This window comes from Sturnira hondurensis, unplaced genomic scaffold, assembly GCF_014824575.4.
Source record: "Sturnira hondurensis isolate 20B ecotype Veracruz unplaced genomic scaffold, ASM1482457v3 Scaffold0007036, whole genome shotgun sequence".
Taxonomy (NCBI): Eukaryota; Metazoa; Chordata; class Mammalia; order Chiroptera; family Phyllostomidae; genus Sturnira; species Sturnira hondurensis.
The window spans coordinates 5,773,377-5,794,342 of record NW_028079667.1 but is presented as its reverse complement, the minus strand read 5'-3'; the positions used below and the strand labels follow the sequence as shown (position 1 = coordinate 5,794,342).

General features: G+C 37.8%; 1 protein-coding gene across 3 annotated transcripts in view; it reads right to left on the bottom strand.

Moving 5' to 3' along the window:
• Nucleotides 1-20,966, bottom strand: part of ANKRD26 (ankyrin repeat domain 26) — a 149,565-nt gene that overhangs the window by 69,158 nt on the left and 59,441 nt on the right. For all 3 annotated transcript variants that reach the window (XM_037051046.1, XM_037051048.1, XM_037051047.1), the window contains exons 18-22: nt 20,222-20,382; nt 11,092-11,143; nt 10,679-10,820; nt 2,468-2,681; nt 920-1,103 (exon numbers count right to left, since the gene is read on the bottom strand). In XM_037051046.1, coding sequence (XP_036906941.1) covers nt 920-1,103; nt 2,468-2,681; nt 10,679-10,820; nt 11,092-11,143; nt 20,222-20,382 — 753 coding nt within the window. The remainder of the gene's footprint in view (nt 1-919; nt 1,104-2,467; nt 2,682-10,678; nt 10,821-11,091; nt 11,144-20,221; nt 20,383-20,966) is intronic.

The following is a 20,966-nucleotide window of genomic DNA, read 5'->3' as shown; positions in this document are numbered from 1 at the left end:
CACTATCTTTTGATCCAGCACTCCCACTTCTGAGAATATATCCCCCCCCAAAAAAACCCCTGAAACACTGATTTGAAAGAACATATGCACCTCCATGTTCATTGCAGCAGTATTCACAATAACTTCGATTTGGAAACAGCCCGAGTGCCCATTAATTGATGAGTGGTACATTTACACAATGGAATACTATTTGGCCATAAAAGAGGAGAAAATCTTACCTTTGTGACAGCAAGGAAAGACCTAGAGATTATTACCCTAAGTGAAAAAAGCCAGTCAGAGAAAGACAAGTACCATATTAATTCAGTTACACGTGGAAACTAATGAGCAAAATAAACTGATGAACAAAATAGAAACAGAGGCATGGATACATGGAACAGACTGACAGCTGTCAGGTCAGAGGAAAGATGGGAGAGACTGGATGAAAGAAGGTGAAGGGATTAGCCAAAGAACATGTATGCATGACCCATGGACACAGACAACAGCGTGGTGATGGCCTGAGCGAAGGGGGGACGAGGACTGGGTTGACATGGGCAAAGTGTGGGAAAATGGGACACGTGTAATAGTGTCAACAGTAAAAACAACGAAAAAAAGAAAAGTACAAATTAGTTACAAAATGTCATGGTGATGTAAAATACAGCATATAGGGAATACAGTCGAAAATATCATATACGGTGTACAGTGCCAGGTGGGGACTGGAAATACTGGAGGAACGCTTTGTAAAGTACACGATTGTCTAACCACTGTGCTCTGCACCTGAAACTAACACAAAATAATACTGAATTTAAACAGTAACTGAATTTCTTTTAAAAAAGGCAAAGCTCTGTCTCCCCAAAGGGAAGCTCAGCCATTGCTTAGACACACACACACACTCACATACACAGAAAGAGAAATAAGACATTTTTACAAAAGATAAATTTACCTGATTTAAATTATTTTTCACAATCTTCAAGTCCATGTCTAGTGTTCTAAGGGTGGTTTCAAGTTGTTGGTTCATTTCAACTACTTTTATGTATTGCTCTTCTTTTTTCCTTAACTGCTCCCTTATTTTCTCATATAACACATCCACATTTCTTCTCTTCTCTTTTTCTTCTTTTAATGTAAACCTGCAGTTAAATATACTTATCTTCAAATTCAATTCATTAGAAACTTAAATGTTCATTTTATGATCTGGTTCCACATATGTTGGTTTATTATCCTAATTAAATTCTTATGTTTTTGAATATTTTTTCTTTGCTAGGTCTGTTTTTATTTCTCACTTTAATCTCTCCATATACATATATCCTTACATATATGTCTTTATATACATATCTGAGGGGCAGCAATTAGAAACCTTTGTCCCTTAGTATGTTTTAGTCAATAGTAACTGTGGTAAATACTGCAGAAAAGAAATTCTGAAATTATTCAGTAAAGGCAGACTTGAAATTATCCTTTTGTGCACAATCATAATTACTCCCCCATTAGGACATCACGTCATTTAGTTACTAATTAGAAAGAGAAGTAGTTATTTATAAACAAGTTTATAAATTCACTAGAAATAAACTTTCAGTTTCATAAAAAATCACAGGTAGCCCTAAAAGTGATTTGCATGTCCGACAGCATCTGCAGAGCCGTTTCACACAGCTGCGTCTGCTGGCCACTGTGATCCCAACCCAGTCTAGGGAGTCTGATATCTGCTGCTCTATACTTCTTATGTTTCTTCCTTCACAACCTTTTCAACGTATCTTTTTCATTACTATTTATTTCATAAATCACTTCAAAATCCCTTTAAAACGAGACAGAATATTAATTAAGTCAATAATAGAGAGTAATATGTGCTTTCAGTACAGACCTTTTAGTTAGTTTTATCCATGTGTAAGAAAGGTGCTGAATAAACCAGTCAGACACCACTTCCATTCCACACATATATTAAAACTAAAACTGTACTAGTGGCTTTAAATTTTTTTTCTGTCTCAGGAAAAATGACCATTTCATACTCTGCTAGTGGGAATGTTAATTGATATGAACTATCTTGCACCTAATTTAGGAATATGAGCCAAACATCCTTTCTTAAAGTGCTTACATTTAACCAAATAATACTCTATTAAAGAATTCATTCAGAAAACATAATCAAAATGTAGAAATTGACTTATATAATAGACATTTCTGGCAGCATTAATTATAATAAACAATAATAAAAAACTACCAAAATTCAATTTGTTAAATAAACAATGAGGCTTCCATTTGGTGGACTTCTATATGGTCATTCAAATGATGATTTGAAAAATATACATTAACTTATTACTAGAAGTATGCACTGTTAAAAACTGTTATAGCATTCCAAAAATGTCATACTCCATTATAGTAAAGAAATATTCTTCCCTGTAAAACCTTAGATGGTAATAAGGCAATTAAAAATTTTTCCTACATATACAGAGTATGTAAAAATAGAAGTATTTAAATACTTCTTTAAAAACAAATTACTCAATACCTCAAGTTGCAGAGTTCTTGTTCCCATTCCACTTTTTCATGCTCTAACTGTGATTTCATCTCTTTTGTTTCTGATAGCTCTTTTTGTAGTTCGCTAATCCTATTTTCCATTTTCTTAATTTTTCCTGTAAGTATTTCACAGTGATTTTTCTTAAGTTCTATTAATCTTTCATAGGAAAGAAGTGCATCCTGGATTTTCAGTAAGCTAACAGGATCTGCATCAGAAAGAAAACAAAAATAGAAAAGGATGAATACTTTGTGTGTCTAAAGACCGTGCATTTTCACACTCATTCATACATTGGAAAAATATATATCAAGTACGTACAATGTGGAAGACATTATACTAAGCTCAGCAAATAAAACAGACAAGATCCCTGGCTCTTGTTTACTTTAAAGTCTATTAGAGGAAAAAGACAAATTAAATAACAATTATAAATTCAGGTAGATACTCTAAGTACACAGAGTTCTATGATCATGCAACAGAACTCAGTCTTGACCAGGCCCAAGGAAGATTTCCCAGAAGAAGAGATGGCTACAGGGACAAATGCAAGATGAGCAGGAGGACGTTAGTTTCATCTAATGGTTTCATCTAATATCATAAGAGCAAGACCAGAAAGGACCAAACTGTTAATAAGGAACTTAACTAAATTACAAATAAAGCTCAAAAGGATGAGTAGAGGCATGAATGCTATTTTTTTTAAAAATTGAATTGCACTATAAAGATGCAAATTTAGAAACAATGTCAGACATGAAAAATACCCTGGATGGGAATAACTGCATATCAGACATCACAAAATACAAGATTAGTACATTCTAATTAATGAATTGTGAGAAAACTTAAATGGCTAACATATAATCCCTAAAAAAGGAGAAGGAACAGGCAGAAAATATTTGAAGAAACAATGACCACGCACTATTTTTTTTAATTTTATTTATTTATTTTCAGAGAAAGGGGAAGGGAAGGAGAGAGGGAGAGAAATATCAATGTGTGGTTGCCTCTCATGTGTCCCCCACTGGGAACTGGCCTGCAACCCAGGCATGTGCCCTGACTGGGAATCGAACCGCGATCCTTTGCTTCGTAGGCCCGCGCTCAATCCACTGAGCTACGCCAGCCAGGGCAACTTTTTAAAATCAATGAAAAATACAATCCCACAGATCTAGGACAGATCTGGCTAATAGAGAAGAAATGGAAGTAAATTACTATAATTTTCTTAGATTACATATGATACCCTATAATATTACTCAAAGGTAGACTGTGATGATTTAAGGTCATTTATCACAAAGCAACCCTAAACCAGCCACTAAAATAGCAAGGGTTATGCAAATAAGCCAAAAACAGAAATACAACTAAGTCATAAAAATTACTTGATTAGTCTAAAAGAAGACAGAAAGAGATGAAAACAGGAATGAAGACAGATGGGACAAAAAGAACTCAAACAGCACGAACGACAGATTCAAATCTACTATATTCATAATCGCATTAAACAAAAATTGTCTAAAACCTCAAATAAAAGACAGATTGTCCAACTGGATAAAAAACCAAGACACAACTACATTCCATCTGTAAGAAATGCACTTCAAACATGAAGACACAATTTTTTTAAAAGCACAGAAATAAGATATAGGACACTAACACCAGGCAAAAGAAGGCTGAAGTAAGTGTCTATCTTAACAAAGTTGATTTCAGAGCAAAACATAGTATCAGTGATTAGCAAGATCAATGAATAATGATAAATTAATAAGGAAAAAACAATCCTAAATGATCATGTACTTAACAGTTTCAAGATACATGAAGTAAAAATGGATAGAACTGCAAAGAAAAATGGACAAATTTACAACTACAATCTGAGATTTTAATACCACTCACTCAATAAAGACAGAATAAGCGGGCAGAAAATTATCCAGGTTAGAGCAGACTTGAACACCACTCCACTTTTCAAGTACCTATGAAACACTTACCAGAAAAGACTACATTCTGGGTCATAAAATACACCTTAATAAAGAGTCAGTGAAAAGGATTTAAGTCATATGAAGTATGTGTGCTACCTACAAAAATCTCAAACTGACAATGAAAACCAAAAATATCTCTGGAAAATATTCAAGTATTTGGAGACTCAGTAGCATACATCTAAATAACCTCTGGGTCAAAGAGGTAATGGAAAAAGATATCAGAAAAGTATTTTAGACTGAATGTAAAGGAAAACTAGTACACTGGGCCTTGTAGAATGCTGCTACAGTAGTACTTAAAGGTAAAATTTACAGCACTAAATATCTGTATTAAAAAAGAAGAAAGGTCTGAAATCAATGACTTTAGCTTCCATATTAAGAAACTAGAAATGGAAGAACAAATGAAACCTAGAGGAACCAAAAAAGAAGAAATAATAAATATCAAAGACAAAATCAACTAGAGAGAAAATAAAAAAAAAAAGAATAGAGAAAAACCAACAAATGCTTTCTGAGAATCAATAAAAGTAATAAACCTCTAGTCAGACCAATTAGAAAAAAAGGAGAAGGCACAAATTACCAAAATTAGAAATAAGTAATGTGACATTACTGCAGATTTTATAGAAAATAACAGAGTAATATTATAAAACTTATGTAAATAAACTTGACAGTCAGATGAAGTGGGTCACAAATTACCAAATTCAAACAAGAAAGAATGGATAATAAGCCAAACACCCATATATCTATAAAAGAAGGTCCTAGTTAAAGACCTTTCCAAAAAGAGAAAATGGAGGCCTAAATGGCTATACCAGTGAATGGAGGCCTGAATGGCTATACCAGTGAATCCTACAAAACATTTTAGAAAAATATAATACCAATTCTACAAAGATTTTCTCAAACAATGAAGAGCAGAAATGTATTTCAACTCATTTCCTAAAACTCTGAAACCACAACCAGACAAAGAAAGAAAGCTATGTCATGAGCATGGAGGTAAAAATTCTAAATAAAACATTAGAAATCAAATGCAACAATACATCAAAAAGACAGCTTGTCCTCCTAACCAGATGGGGAATGCAGGCTCTGTTTAACACTCAAAAACGAGTCAGGGTAAAGGGGGACAAGTACACACGGAGGAAAGGAGAACAGACTTTGAGTGGGAAGCACACAATACAGTACACAGGGGTCATATTATAACACTGCACACCTGAAATTTATATGATACTAACCAATGTTACCTCAATAAATTTAATGAAAAAAGATCTTTCCACATCAGCTCCCAAAACACGCCTTTTATTAAAAGATAAATACAAGCTCTATACTCAGTATTATAGACAATTTTTCTAGCGGAAGTTGGGGGATGAATCTTTAGTTACCTCATATGTTTCTAATGTAACTTACAATTTTTCCATCATGAAAGTCTACTAATTTTATTGATCATTTCACTGAGAGTTCAACTAGATGGATATATCTGTGAATCCCAGTGTGACCAGTTTACCACTGGCAAAGTCAAATTTAGCTAAATATCCATTCCAAGACTATAGCAAAGAAAGTTTGTTTTTGTTCTTAAGAAAGACTTTTTCAAACTAAAACTGTAGGACTTAATCCAGCTTTCTACCAAGTGAGAAAAAATGTTTTTCTTCTGAGCTGTATAGTCCTAAATTTATCATTAAAAGTACTTATAAATGGCTACAGGGTTTCCTTAGCTGGTGATGAAAATATTTTTATATCAACTATGGTGATATTGTACAACTCTGTGAAAACATTTAAAAATGACTGAATTCCACTCTTTAAATTGATGAACTGTATGCTATATAAATTAAATCTCAATAAGGCTGTTAGTTTTTAAAAGTAAAAAAATCGACTGTTACTTACCATATTAATAAACTACATACGATAATTATGTCACTAGGAAAAAAGGCACCGGACAAAATTTAACACCTATTCCCGGTTAAAAAAGGAGCAGGTGGGGTAGGGCAGGAGAGAGCAACGGGGAAAAATGTGAGACAACTATAAGTGAACAAAATAAAAAGCCACTTTCAGTAAACTAAGAGTATGAGGAAATTTCGTTAATATGATTAAAGAAAAGATCTATGAGAACTCTACAGTTAACATCATAGATAAGGGTTAAAAGGTGAATTCTTGCCCTAAAAAATCAGGAACAAGACAGGAATGACCACTTTTCTCCGTCTACTCAGCACTGTATTGGAATTCCTGGCCAGTGTAATTAGGCAAGATAAAGAAACAAAAGGCATTGTATACGGAAGGAAGAAGTAAACTTGTCTCTATTAGCAGACAACACGATCATATAAAGAGGAGCTAGCAAACTCCAAGCTTTGGGCCAGGTTGCTAGTTTCAGTAAATAAAAAGTTACTGAAATACAGTCATGTCCGATACTTTACATATTGTCTGTGGCTACTCTCATGGTACAGTGGCAGAGCTAATTAGTTGTGATGGAGAATGTTATTGGCCACAAGTCTTAAGTATTTACTATCTTTAGTATTAGAGTAGTTTAAGAAAGTTTGACAACATTTGGTTATGTAGAAAATCTGATAGACTCTGCCCAAAAGCTACTAGAACTAGTAAATGAATTTAGCAAAGTTGAAGGATACAAAATCAATATACAAAAGTCAACTGTATTTATGTATGTTATCAGTGAGTGATCTGAGATTAAAATTTAAGATATATTATTTACAATTGCATTAAGAAATAAGAAATACTTATGGGTAACCTCATAAAAGATAGAAAGACCTATACATTAAAATATTACTAAGAAAAAATTAAAGATGTGCAGTATAAATGTAGACAAACTTGGATCAGGGGTTGAAATTTTGACATTGTTAAAAAAATTAATTTTTCACAAAAATTAATCTGTGGATTCAACATGATCTAAATCTAGTTTTGAGGATGCTAGCAGGATTTTTCAAAAATTGATAAGTTGATTTAACATTCATGTGGAAATACAAAGTAATCTCTAATAGCAAAATAATAATGAAAAAGGGTACAACTGGAGGACTGACATTATCTGATTTCAAGGACTTTTATAAACCTACAGTAATTAAAACACCTCAAACTGATGTAAGGATGGCCAGATACATCAACGGGACAGAACAGAGTGCAGAAATAAATCTACACACATGTGGTGAACTGATTTTGACAAGGGCACAGTGGCATGAAGTAGAGAAAATACAGCCCTTTCAACAGACGGTGCTGGAACAATTAGATACACATATGCAAAGAAACGAACTTGAATCCACACCTTGCTTCACGTGTAAAAGAGAACACAAAATGAACCACATCTAAACACTAGACCTAAAACTATAAAACTTCTAAAGGAAAACTTAAAAGAAAATTTTGTGGCCCTATGCTAGGCAAAAATTCTTTGACATGAACAACAAAAGAAGAATCCATAAAAGAACAAATGACTATACTGGATTTCATCAGAAAGAAAAAGGGCGCTGGCCAGTGTCATGGCTCAGTTGGTTGCACAGTGGGTATACACATCCCCATCAGAATGGCTAAGATTTAAAAACTGACAATACTAAATGTTAGTGAAAATATGGAGGAAATGGAATTCTCATGCAGTGCTGCTGGGAATGGAAAATGGCACACACACAAAAAACCCAACTCAGCAGTCTCTTCACAAGGGATACAAAAAAGTATGAGGAAACTTTCAGGGGTGATGGATATGCTAACTAGCTGGATTGTGGAGATGAGTTCGTATGTGTACACACACATCAAAACTATCAAGCTATACACTTCATATGTCTGTACAGTTTACCTAACCAAGCTGTTGGAAATAAAGCACTATTACAGGAAAAAAATATAAGACAGTGGCTGTAACACAGATGGAAAGAGGATATAAAATGATACAAAAGGAAGCTAGAGGATATTGTGGCCTTTAAACTTAGAGCAATGAGAAGTAAAGGCTTGGTTTTAAAGACAATGAGATCTGGGACTGCTGGCCCAGATGGAGGCATATGTAGGTATAATACTTTGCCTGCTCACACAACCGAAAGGAGGACAAAAACCAATTTAAAAACAAAAACCAACCAGAACTGCCAGAAAATCAAAATGTATGGAAGTCTGACAACCAAGGAGGTAAAGAAGACACATTTATTCAGACTGGTAGGAGGAGTGGAGATGGGCAGCTGGGGCAGAGAGGACTTGAGACAAGGCAGTGGCTGGAGGACCAGGTGGGCAAGGCAACAGCTGGCCACCCCACATTTGCATGTGGGTAAACCAGGAGGAACAACTGGAAAGTGAGACAGACCAGGCAACCCACGGTTTAAGCATGGGGAAATAAGGCCTCAAAACCTCTGGCTTTAAAAACCTATGGGAGTTGTGGTGGTGGGAAAAACTCCCAGCCTCACAGGAGAGTTTGTTGGAGAAACTCACAGGGTCCTAGAACATACACAAACCCACCCACACAGGAATCAGCACCAGAAGGGCCCATCTGCTTGGAGTACAGGGATAAGTGACTCAAAGCCAGCCAACAGCCAATCAAGAGGCATTATTCTATGACCACTCCCCCACCTACAGTGCCACAATGCAGCCATGTGGATTGCCCTACCCTGGCAAATATCTGAGGCTCTGCCCCTTACATCATAATGGGTGCACTGAGACAAAGAAATAGGGGCCAAATCAAAGAACTGATCAAAGCTTCAACGAAATACAACTAAGTGATGAGGAGATAGCCAACCTGTCAGAGGCAGAGCTCAAAACACTGGTAATCAGGATGCTCACAGAAATGGGTGAGTATGATAGCAAAACAGAGGAAAAAGTGAAGGCTATGCAAAGTGAAATAATGAAAAATATACAGGGAACCAATGATTAAAAGGAAAGAAATCAGGACTCAAATCAATGAGGAGGAATACATAAACATTCAACTGGAACAGAATGAAGAAACGAGAGTTCAAAAAAGTGAGGAGAGGCTTAGGAACCTCTAGAGTAACTTTAAACACTACACCATCCAAATCACAGGGGTGCCAGAAGGACAAGAACAAGAGCAAACACTGAAAACTTATTTGAACAAATAATGAAGGAGAACTTCCCTAATCTGGCTAAGGAAATAGACTTCCAGGAAGTCCAGGAAGCTCAGAGAGTCCCAAAGAAGTTGCACCCAAGAAAGCACACACCACGGCACATCGTGATTAAATTACCCAAGGTTAAAGATGAGGGAAAACTTAAAAGCATCAAGAGAAACAGGAGACAGTTACCTACAAAGGACTTCCATAACTACCAGCTGAATTCTCAAAGGAACCTTTGCAGGCAAGAAGGGGCTGGAAAGAAGTATTTGAAGTCATGAAAGGCAAGGACCTACCGGTACATCCAAGATTGCTCTATCCAGCAAAGCTTTCATTTAGAATGGAAGCACAGACAAAATGCTTCCCAGAAAAGGTCAAGTTAAAGGGGTTCAGCATCACCAAGCCCTTATTCTATAAAACATTAAAGGGACTTATCTAAGAGAAAGAAGAAGATCCAAACTATGAACAGTAAAATGACAACAAAGTCACAATGATCAACAACTGAACCTAAAAACAAAAACAAACCAAGCAAACAACTAAAACAGGAACAGAATCACAAAAATGGAGATCACATGGAGGGTTATCAGTGGGTGTCGGGGGAGAGACTGGGGGAAAGGTACAGGGAATAAGAGGCATAAATGGTAGCTACAAAATTGACAGGGGTAGGTTAAGAATAGTATAGGAAATGGAAAAGCCAAAGAACATACATGTATGACCCACTGACATGAACTAAGTGCGGGGGAATGTTGGTGGGAAAGGGGAGGAAGGGTGGAAGGGAATAAAGGGGAGAAAAAGATCAGACAACTGTAACAGCATAATCAATAAAATCTACTTAAAAATTAAACACAATGAGATTTCAATTTTAAAAAAAATATATAATATATTTGTACACCCAAGTTCCAGGAGGTGAAATGGCATGAAAAACAGTTATGAGGTTATTTCAGTACCCTGGGGGGGAATCTTCATAACCTGACCTGGGGTGAAGGCACTGGAGAGAAACAGAGCCAATGGACACATTAGGTGAACGGTATTGCCATTCACACTGAGAAAAGTAAAGTGGAAATTATCATAGCTGTTTGGCTGAGAGCAGACAATGGCTCTCACTTTTTGGTAATATTGAACATATTCCTTAGATAAACAGCTATACAACACGTCTGTGCTCTAATGGTTCAATACTACACAAGTTGTACATAATATTACTACAGTATGCATAAAAATGCTTTATATTTAGACAGTGGTCCTACCTTTACAATCCATGCCAAGTTGTTCAATTAGCAACATGAGATTCTGACAGTTGGAGTAAGGTAACTCACAGTGTTCTGAAAATGTTTCAGATGACTGAGTTACATCATCAAGGTCATCCAAGGAACTAAATTTCTGTTTGACCTACAAAGAAATAACACTGGTTTTCAAAATGTTGATAAAATATATTAAGTATATAGAGGTGACAAATATCCACCTTTTTGTAAAAGCAAAAATATAAGTATCCTTAAAAGAACTGATTTTTATAAAAAAAGATATCTTTATCAATAATATTTCTAAATTACCTTAAAAAGTACACGTTTCTATAACAAAGGAAGATTTCCTGTTGTTTCACTATATCTACTATAATTTTTTACCACAAATAATATTTTTGATAGTTTATTTTTTACAATACCTTGTTCTCTTCACTAAATGTTTTCTCTTCATAAGATGTTTTCTCTGGAGATCTAAAAAGAAAACAATTCTTCTCAGGTAAATATTTAGGATACTTAAGATATACAGAATATCTAAACCTACTGTTTCTTATGTAATATAAGGTTTATAGTCTTATCTCTGCATTTGTAATTAATTTTCACGAAGGGGGATTAACAATAAATAGGAGAACTAACATTAAAGGATAAAGAAAATATACCACTAATATGAACATGAAGTATTAAATTTAGACAAAGCCAAAGGAAAAGGAAAAACATAATGTTGTTACTTGTACTTCTGATAGGAAGAAATAATATACCATGGTTTTTCATTGTCATTTTCAATAAATACAAGTTTTTACTGGCACTAAGACCTAGTTGGAAAGTACTACTTAAGACCTTATATGAAGGAATCCCTCTTATAATAGTCATGATACTAGCTTTTTGAGGACTTACTATGCAACTAGGGAGCATTTTTGTGAGCATTTTACATGTGTTAGGAGCATTGTAATCCTTGCAAGAAATCTTGGGGGTAGGCAATGTATTAGATACTTGACAAAGAAAGAAAATGGGGCATAGAAAAGCTAAGTAACTTGCCAGAATCTACAGAGGTAGTCAATAGCAGATTCAGAATTCAAACCCAGGAAATCTGGCTTCAAAACATGTGTTTCAAGAATGGGGAAAATGGTGGCACAGGCAGACACGGCTTGCTCCTTCACACAACCACATCAAAATTACAACTAAACTATAGAACAGCCATTACTCAGAACCATTGGAAATCAAGGTGAATGGAAGTCTGACAACCACAGAATTAAAGAAACCATATCCATCCACTCTGGTAAGACGGGTGCAGACACAGAACAGACTGTCCCTTACCCATGTGTGGTGAATAAAAATTTTGGAGGGATATTTCAGGAGTGAGGAGTCCCAGCCGCACACCAGGATCCCCCACCACAGGGTTCCAGGGACAGGAAGTTAAATCCCAAAACTCCTGGCTGCAAAAACCAGCAGCCATTGAGTTGGTGGAAAAAACTACTGGAGCCCCAAACAGTTCCTCTTAAAGAACTCACACATGGACTCACCTACTCAGACTCACTCCTAAGCTCCAGCACCAAGGTAGCAGTTTCAAAGGCACCACCAGTGACATATTGGGAGAAAAGGAAGTGTCTGGCATCAAGGTAAGCAGAAGCCATTGTGTCTTTTCTGAACCCTCCCTAGCACAGAGCCAGAGAGCCAGCAAGCTGGTTCCATATCTGAGACTCCATCAACCTGTATTTTTTTTTGGTTACATTAAATTAACCCATTTATTATAGGCCAGCAATGTTTTCCATTGCTGTTTGACCCACCCTGCAGATCCCCCAGAGACTGTCCTACCTAACTTATGGGCCCTCCCAGCCAAAGCTGCTTTTTCATATGAATGGCTGGTCTTGGCTCATGCTGCACAACTTCCTAAATCCTCTCAAACAAACAACAGATGGCCTCAGTGAGCCCCAAGGTCTGCACTAAGAACCAGTAGCCAGTCCAGATCCACAGCTTGGCTCTGTCTGGGAATCTCTAAGTTTAGCACAAATAGCAGTCATCTCAGATTGCTTTAGAGCTCAGGCAGGGCTGCCCTGGGCAAAACACAGTTTAGGGCTGTCCAGGGCCAGCACACCCAGTTGGACAGCTACAGACCACATCAGAGGACCACCCTCTGATGGTGAAACCACCCTGCCCCTATACAGCTGATCCTCCATAAAGTACGGAAATTGGTGGTAAATGGTCACAGCCAATACCTGCAGCTGACTGGCCTGTGTCAATCCCTCCCACTGATCTGCCAACAGCGACCAAGACTCAAGCACAAAAGGATGGTGTACTCAGCCTACATGAAGCACGAATCTCGAGTACCCAACTTGGGTGACAGGAGGGGCTGTGCCAGTGGACTCCACAGGACACATACTGTGTTAGGCCACACTACCAAGACACGGAGTCAAAGCAGCTCTAGCTAAGACACAGAAACAAACAGAGGGAGGCTGCCAAAATGAGGAGACAAAGAAACATGGCACAAATGAAAGAACAGATCAAAATTCCAGAAAAGAGCTAAACAAAATGGAGGTAAGGATTTTTTATATGCAGAGTTCAAAACACTGTTAGTAATAAGGATTTCCAGTGTTGCTGGTAAGGATTGCTCAAGGAACTTAGTGAGGATCTCAAATGCATAAAAAAGATCCATTTAGAAACAAAAGATACACCAACAAATAAAGAACAATTTACAGAGAAACAACAGTAGAGTGGATGAAGCTGAGAGTCAAATCAATGATTTGGAACATAAGGAGACAAAAAACTACCAATGAGAACAAGAGAGAAGATGAAGACAGTTATCCCTCTGGGACAACTTAAGAGGTCCAACATTCCTAGCATGGGGTAGCAGAAGGAGAAGAGAAAGAGCAAGAAACTGGAAATCTATTTGAAAAAATAATGAAAGAAAACTTCCCGGACTTCTGCCAAGATGGAGGCATAGGTGGAAACACTGTGCCTTCTCCCACAACCAAGTTTGAATACAACAAAGATTTGGAGAAACAAAGACACAACCAAAGGACAGAAAATTGAATTATATGGAAGTCCGACTACGTCTAACTGTTCAATGGGGATGGTAAGAGGGGCGGAGCCAGCAGCGAGCAGGGTCGGGCAGGACAGGGCCCCCGACCCAGGCACGCAGGCAGACTGGAACCAGTTGGGGTGCAGGGAAGACCGCGGGCGCATATTCGAGCACAGTGAGACAGACCACGCAGGCCCCAGGGGACGAGGGCTGACGGCGGTGGCACACTCGTGTGCAGTGGGACGAAACGCGTGGGCCCGGTGACGGCAGCAACTGCGGCACCAGTGAGGGCCGCGGCGGCAGGCGGCGGACAGGATGCCATAGTCCCTCTTTGACCCCGCCCCCACATACAGCGTCACAACCCAGCGACTTAGTTGCCCTGCAATACCAGTGAGAGCCACTGTCCCTGTTTGACCCCGCCCCCACATACAACGTCACAAACCAGCAACTTAGTTGCCCTGTTCTAGTGAACACTTTAGGGCTCTGATCCTGCTATGGAACAGGCACGAACAACCCGAAAGATGGTGCGAGAAGAACTCAAAGTCCCAGAGCCAATAACCTAAGCGACCAAGAAATTGCCAGCCTCTCAGAAGCACAATTCAGGACACTATTCATCAGGATGCTCACAGAACTGGTAGATTATAGTCACAAATTAGAGGAACAAAGTCACAAATTAGAGGAACATATGAAGGCTAAACTAATTGAAATGAAAGGAGATGCACAGGAAACCAATAGTGATGCAAAGGAAACGGGGACTCAGATCAATGGAATGGACCAGAAGGAAGAACAAAACATCCCACCAGAAAGGAATGAAGAAATGAGAATTCAAAAAAATGAGGAGAGGCTTAGGAACCTCCAGGACATCTTTAAACGTTCCAACATCCGAATTATAGGGGTACCAGAAGGGGAAGAGGAACAGCCATGAGTGGAAAACGTATTTGAACAAATAATAAAGGAGAACTTCCCCAGTCTGGCAAAGGAAATAGACTTCCAGGAAATCCAGGAAGCTCAGAGAGTGCCAAAGAAGTTGGACCCAAGAAGGAACACACCAAGGCACATCATCATTACATTAGCCAAGACCAAAATGAAGGAGAGAATCCTAGAAGCATCAAGGGATAAGGGGACAGTCACCTACAAAGGAGTACCCATCAGACTGTCAGCAGATTTCTCAAAAGAGACCTTACAGGCAAGAAGGGGCTGGAAAGAAGTATTCCAAGTCATGAAATCCAAAGACCTACAGCCAAGATTGCTTTATCCAGCAAAGCTTTCATTTAGAATGGAAGGACAGATAAAGTGCTTCTCAGATAAGGTCAAGTTCAAGGAGTTCATCATCACCAAGCCCTTATTATATGAAATGCTAAAGGGACTTATATAAGAAAAAGAAGATGAAAAATATGAACAGTGAAAGGACAGCAAACTCACAGTTATTAACAACCACACCTAAAACAAAAGCAAACCAAGAGGACAGCTAGATCAGGAGTGGAACCATAGGAATGAAGAACACATGGAGGGTTAGAAACAGGGGGGTGGGAGGGGGAGAAGGGGGGAGAAGGCACAGAAAATAGCATAGATGGTAGGTAGAAAATAGATAGGGGGGAGGGAGGGAATAGTGGGGGAAATATAGAATCCAAAGAACTTGAGACACGTGGTTATAAACTAAGGGGGGGAGAATGGTAGGGGAGGGAGTGTGCGGGTGGAGGGGAATGAAGGGGGGGAATAGAACAACTGTAATGGTATAATCAATAAAATATATATATATATACAAAAAAAAAAGAAAACTTCCCTAATTTGGTGAAGAAAATAGACATGCAAGTCCAGGAAGCACAGGGTTCCAAACAAGATGAATGCAAAGAGGCCCCTCCCAAGACATATAATTAAAATGCCAAAGCTTAACAATAAAGAAAGAATGTTAAAAGCAGCAAAAGAAAAAAAGTTACTTATCTACAGGGGAGTTCTTATAAGACTGTCAGCTGATTTTTCAAAAGAAACTTTGCTGGCTAGAAGGGACTGGTAAGAAATATTTGAAGTCATGAGCCCTGGCTGGTGTAGCTCAGTGGATTGAGCGCGGGCCTGCGAACCACACGATCACGGTTCGATTCCCAGTCAGGGCACATGCCTGGGTTGCAGGCCAGTTCCCAGTTCCCGGTTCCTGGCAGGGGACAGATGAGAGGCAACCATACATTGATGTTTCTCTCTCTCTCTCTCTCTCCTTCCCTTCCCCTCTAGGATAAATAAAATCTTAAAAAAAAAAAAAAGAAATAATTGAAGTCATGAAAAGCAGGGACCTACATCCAAGATCACTCTACCCAACAAATCTAGAATTGAAGGGCAAAGAGCTTCCCAGACAAGAAAATAGTAAACTAAAGGAGTTCATCATCACCAAACCATAATTACATGAAATCTTAGAGGGACTCAATTAAGAAAAAGAAGATCCAATGATTAGCAAGAAAATGGCAAAAATACATATCTATCAACAATTGAATCTAAGCAAACAAAAACTAAAATTTGTACAATATACAAACTAAGTTGTATACAAGTTATACAACAAACAAAGCTGTACAAAAACAAAACTAACAATACTTTTTACAAATATAGTTATGTAAATAACTCTTCTGCTTAACACTAAGCATATAAAAAAGGAGGGGTCTTTATGAGAACATTTATTAAATAATTCCTCTTGACCGAAACTTAGAAAATAAGTCTATAATTATAGAATATGAGATAATCTTCATTATGAACATAGTTGATGGAAGGCAACGCTGACAGAGAAAACATTCGGTTAAGGTTGCCTCAGACTTAGGAAAAGACTAAGAAGTAGTCATGGTAAGAGAAGCCACTAGAACCAATTTTAATTGTGTTTAATCAGTCAGCGATCATGGCGTCACTTACCAATCACTGATATTACATATCCGATTATCTGGATATTTTCGGATATTATCTGGAAATGACATTACATAACTGATGATCATTTTTCTTACAGTTAAAAAAAGTCACAAAGATTTTTTGCTTGATGAAAATCAATTCTAGAATATTTTTAATTACTATAATATACAAAGTAACTAGTTATATTAAAATTCTGTAACAGAAATAAAGGGGGAAGCATGCAGAAAATTTTCTTTATAAATGGAATTTTTAAAAATTATATATATGAAGTCACTGCTGAAAAATTTGGTGTGGTACATACTGAAATATATTCTCTTTAAAAAAGAGAGGATAAAGGCATGTATGCAGGGAAACTTTAGAAAAAAGATTCACTACATCAGCAGCACTGTGGTTTATAGTGCAGGGGCAGCAAATAACTGCCTGCAAGTCCAGCCCATCGCCTGTTCGTAAACTAAGTTCTGTTGGCACACAGCTACACATGTTCCTTCACCTACTGTCTAGGGAAGATTTCAGACTGGAGTGAAAGAGACCCGATAGTCCACAAAGTCTGAAATACTGACCATCTGGCTTTTTACAGAGAAGGTCTGTGCCCCCTGCTTTAACAGATTGATCTGTTGGTGTGTTTTAATGTTTTACTCAATAGACTGAAATTTTTAAACAAGACAAGGAACAAATTGTCACGTGAAACTCCTTGCTTTCAGATTAACTTGGGGGTCCAATATTTGAGCACTCACATATTAAAAACAAAACAGAAAAATCTAGTAACTTGCAATTTTGATGGTAGCAAGGAGAGTGCCAGTGTAGCATGTATCTGCTTTTGAAACACAGCAGATATTAAAAATATTCTAAAAAATTTGTTTCAGATATGACATCAAACAAAATGCTTTAAATATACTTCAATTATGAAATAATCAGTATGCTATAGAACTAACCTCATTTTTTCCAGTGGTTACATACCATTTTAGTTTATAGGTTTAAGAATTTATTTCCTTATAGATAGGTATTTAGATTATCTCCAAGTTTTTGATATACAATGCTATAAAAAATATCCTTAACATATGTATTTACAGGGAGGGCAAAAAGTAGGTTTACAGTTGTGAGTACACAAAAGAATTTAGTCTTGTATTATTATTTATTAATTACACTTAATATTTTCCATATGAACAACTGCAAACCTACTCTTGCCCTGCCCTGCATGTAACATATTTATGTAAATGTCCTTGAGGCATATATATATATATATATAAATATATATATATATAAAATATATTCTTAACTTTATGTTATACTACATGTATTATATATAATGCCCTAGTGTACGTTTTATACACATAGTGATATATAATAAATGTCCCTAGAATGCTTTCCTGCAGGGTCTAGTTCCAGAAGTACAGCTGTTGAGATAAAGAAATTACACATTTGAAATTAGGAAACATGCCATTTATTAATAACTACCATTCCAAAAATATTTATCAATTTTATCTAGCAATGGTGTATGAAAATGCCATTGTTTGACTTCTGGCCAAGATGGAGGCATAGGTGGAAACACTGTGCCTCCTCCCACAACCAAGTTTAAAGACAACAAAGATTTAGCAACAAAAACGCAGGTAAAACACAGAAAACTGAACTATATGGAAGTCTGACAATAGCAAAACCATTCAGCCAGACCAGTAAGAGAGGTGGAGTCAGCGGTGGAGTGGGGTCCGGCATGAAAGATTTGCCAGACCGACCCAGGAGTGCAGGCAGCGGTTGGCGGATCCCAGGTGTGGGGTGGCAAGGGGTGGACCCAGTGAGGGCACAAGATGGCTGGCTGACTGCGGTCACACATTCGCACACAGATAAACCAGGCCAAGGAACGAACAGTGAGATAGACCACTCAGGCTAAGGCCTCAGCAACAAAAATTAGAGCCTGAAAGCAACAATTGGGAAGACTTTCCAGTTGAGGTGCTGAGAGAGGATCCCAAGCTCACAAAGAGTTTGTCACAGAGACCCACAGGGTCCTGGATGGTGCACAGGCCCACACACCCTGGAGCCGGCACCAGGGGGGCCCGGTTTGCTTGCAAAAAGCAGCAGAGGAGACCGAAATCCAAGAAAGAGCGGAACAAACGCCATTGCCCCTGCCCCCACATACAGCATCACAATCTAGCAACTGGGTCCCCCGGCCTTGGTGAAACCTAAGGCTCCGCTCCTCATACATAATAGGCATGAATAGACCAAAACATTATGGCTCAAGAATAGCTCAAAGCCCCAGAGCCAATAATTCTAAGTGACAAAGAGATAGCCAACCTTTCAGATGCACAGTTCAAAACACTGATGACCAGGATGCTCACAGAACTGGTTGATTTTAGTCACAGATTAGAGGAACAAATGAAGGCTAAACTAATTGAAATGAAGGGAAAGGCACAGGAAACGAATAGTGATGGAAAGGAAACTGGGACTCAAATGAAGGCAGTAGACCAGAAGAAAGAAAAAAATGACCAAATAGAAAAGAATGAAGAAACAAGAATTCAAAAAAAAAAATGAGGAGAGGCTTAGGAACCCGCAGGACATCTTTAAACATTCCAACATCTGAATTATAGGGGTACAAGAGGGGAAAAGAAACAGCCACGAGTGGAAAACTTATTTGAACAAATAATAAAGGAGAACTTCCCCAGTCTGGCAAAGGAAATAGACTTACAGAAAATCCAGGAAGCTCAGAGAGTCCCAAGGAAGGTGGACCCAAGAAGGAACACACCAAGGCACATCATAATTACATTAGCCAAGATTAAAATGAAGGAGAGAATCCCAAAAGCAGCAAGAGATAAGGGGACAGTCACCTACAAAGGAGTTCCCATCAGACTGTCAGCTGATTTCTCAAAAGAGACTATACAGGCAAGAAGGGGCTGGAAAGAAGTGAATTCCAAAGACATACATCCAAGATTGCTTTATCCAGCAAAACTTTCATTTAGAATGGAAGGACAGATAAAGTGCTTCTCAGATAAGGTCAAGTTCAAGGAGTTCATCATCACCAAGCCCTTGTTATATGAAATGTTAAGGGGGCTTAAAGAAGATAAAAAATATGAACAGTGAAAGGACAGCAAAACCACGGTTATTAACAACCACACCTAAAACAAAAGCAATCTAAAACGACAGCCAGATCAGGAGCAGAACCATAGAAATGGAGATCACATGGAGGGTTAGCAACAGGGGAGTGGGAGGAGGAGAAGAGGGGAGAAGGTACAGAGAATAAGTAGCATAGGCAGTAGGTAGAAAATAGATAGGGGGGAGGGCAAGAATAGCATGGGAAATACAGAATATAAAGAACTTGTAACACATACACATAAACTAAAGGAGGGTGGTGGGGGGGGTTTGCAGAGTGGAGGGGAAGGAAAGGGGGAATAGGACAACTGTAATGGCATAATCAATAAAATATATTTTAAAAAATGCCATTTTTTTCTTTCATTTGCCAACCTGGTTGTTATTTTTAAATATCATTATGACTTCAGAAAATGGTATCTCATTGTTTGTTAACTTATATTTTTCTTATCACCAGACAACACTGAACATCCTTGGTAAAAATATTAAATTTGTTTATCATGAATATGAGCTCAAATTAGTATCTTCTTCATAGGAAAATAATAATTACCTACTATTAAATATTGCTGTCACCTTACCCATCAGAATATTCACCCCCTATAATAGGGAATGGCTGCTTCTCAGTTCGTTCGCTCTTCTTTTGTTGAATTAATGCATCACTGTTGTCAGCGTCAGCATTGTGCACGTTTTCTATTACATCCACTTCACTACTGTTGTGCATCTTTTTCTCTCCTTCAACCTTTAATGACAGTTTGGTATTGAGGAACATTGTTATTACTTTATTTATTAAAAAACCTACCCCTGGCTGGTGTAGCTCAGTGGATTGAGCATGGGCCTTCGAACCAAACGATTGTGGTTCAATTCCCAGTCAGGGCACATGCCTGGGTTGCAGGCCAGTTCCCAGCAGGGGACTCACAAGAGGCAACCATACACTGATATTTCTCTCCTTCCCTTCCCCTCTATAGATAAAAAAATAAAATCTTTATAAAAAAGACCTTTTGTGTTTTCATTAATTTTATTATTTTGGCTCTCGGTTTGTCATGACTTCAATCAGTAAAAATATTTTTGTGCTTATTTAATTTTATCATTACAGGTCTTTGAAATTCTAAATTCTGCTTCATTTCTGTTTCAATAAAGCCGAATTTTCTAAGATTTCAAAAAGGGCTTTCTTAATTCTGGGCTCTATTCACGCCCACTCTCCCTTCTACCCCTCTTCCATTTGTCCAGAAGAAACATAGAAATAAAAGGACAAGGACATAAAATTTGTCATCATCTCTTTCCCACCTGGATTCTGCATGACACAGACAGGTTTGGAGGACGTGA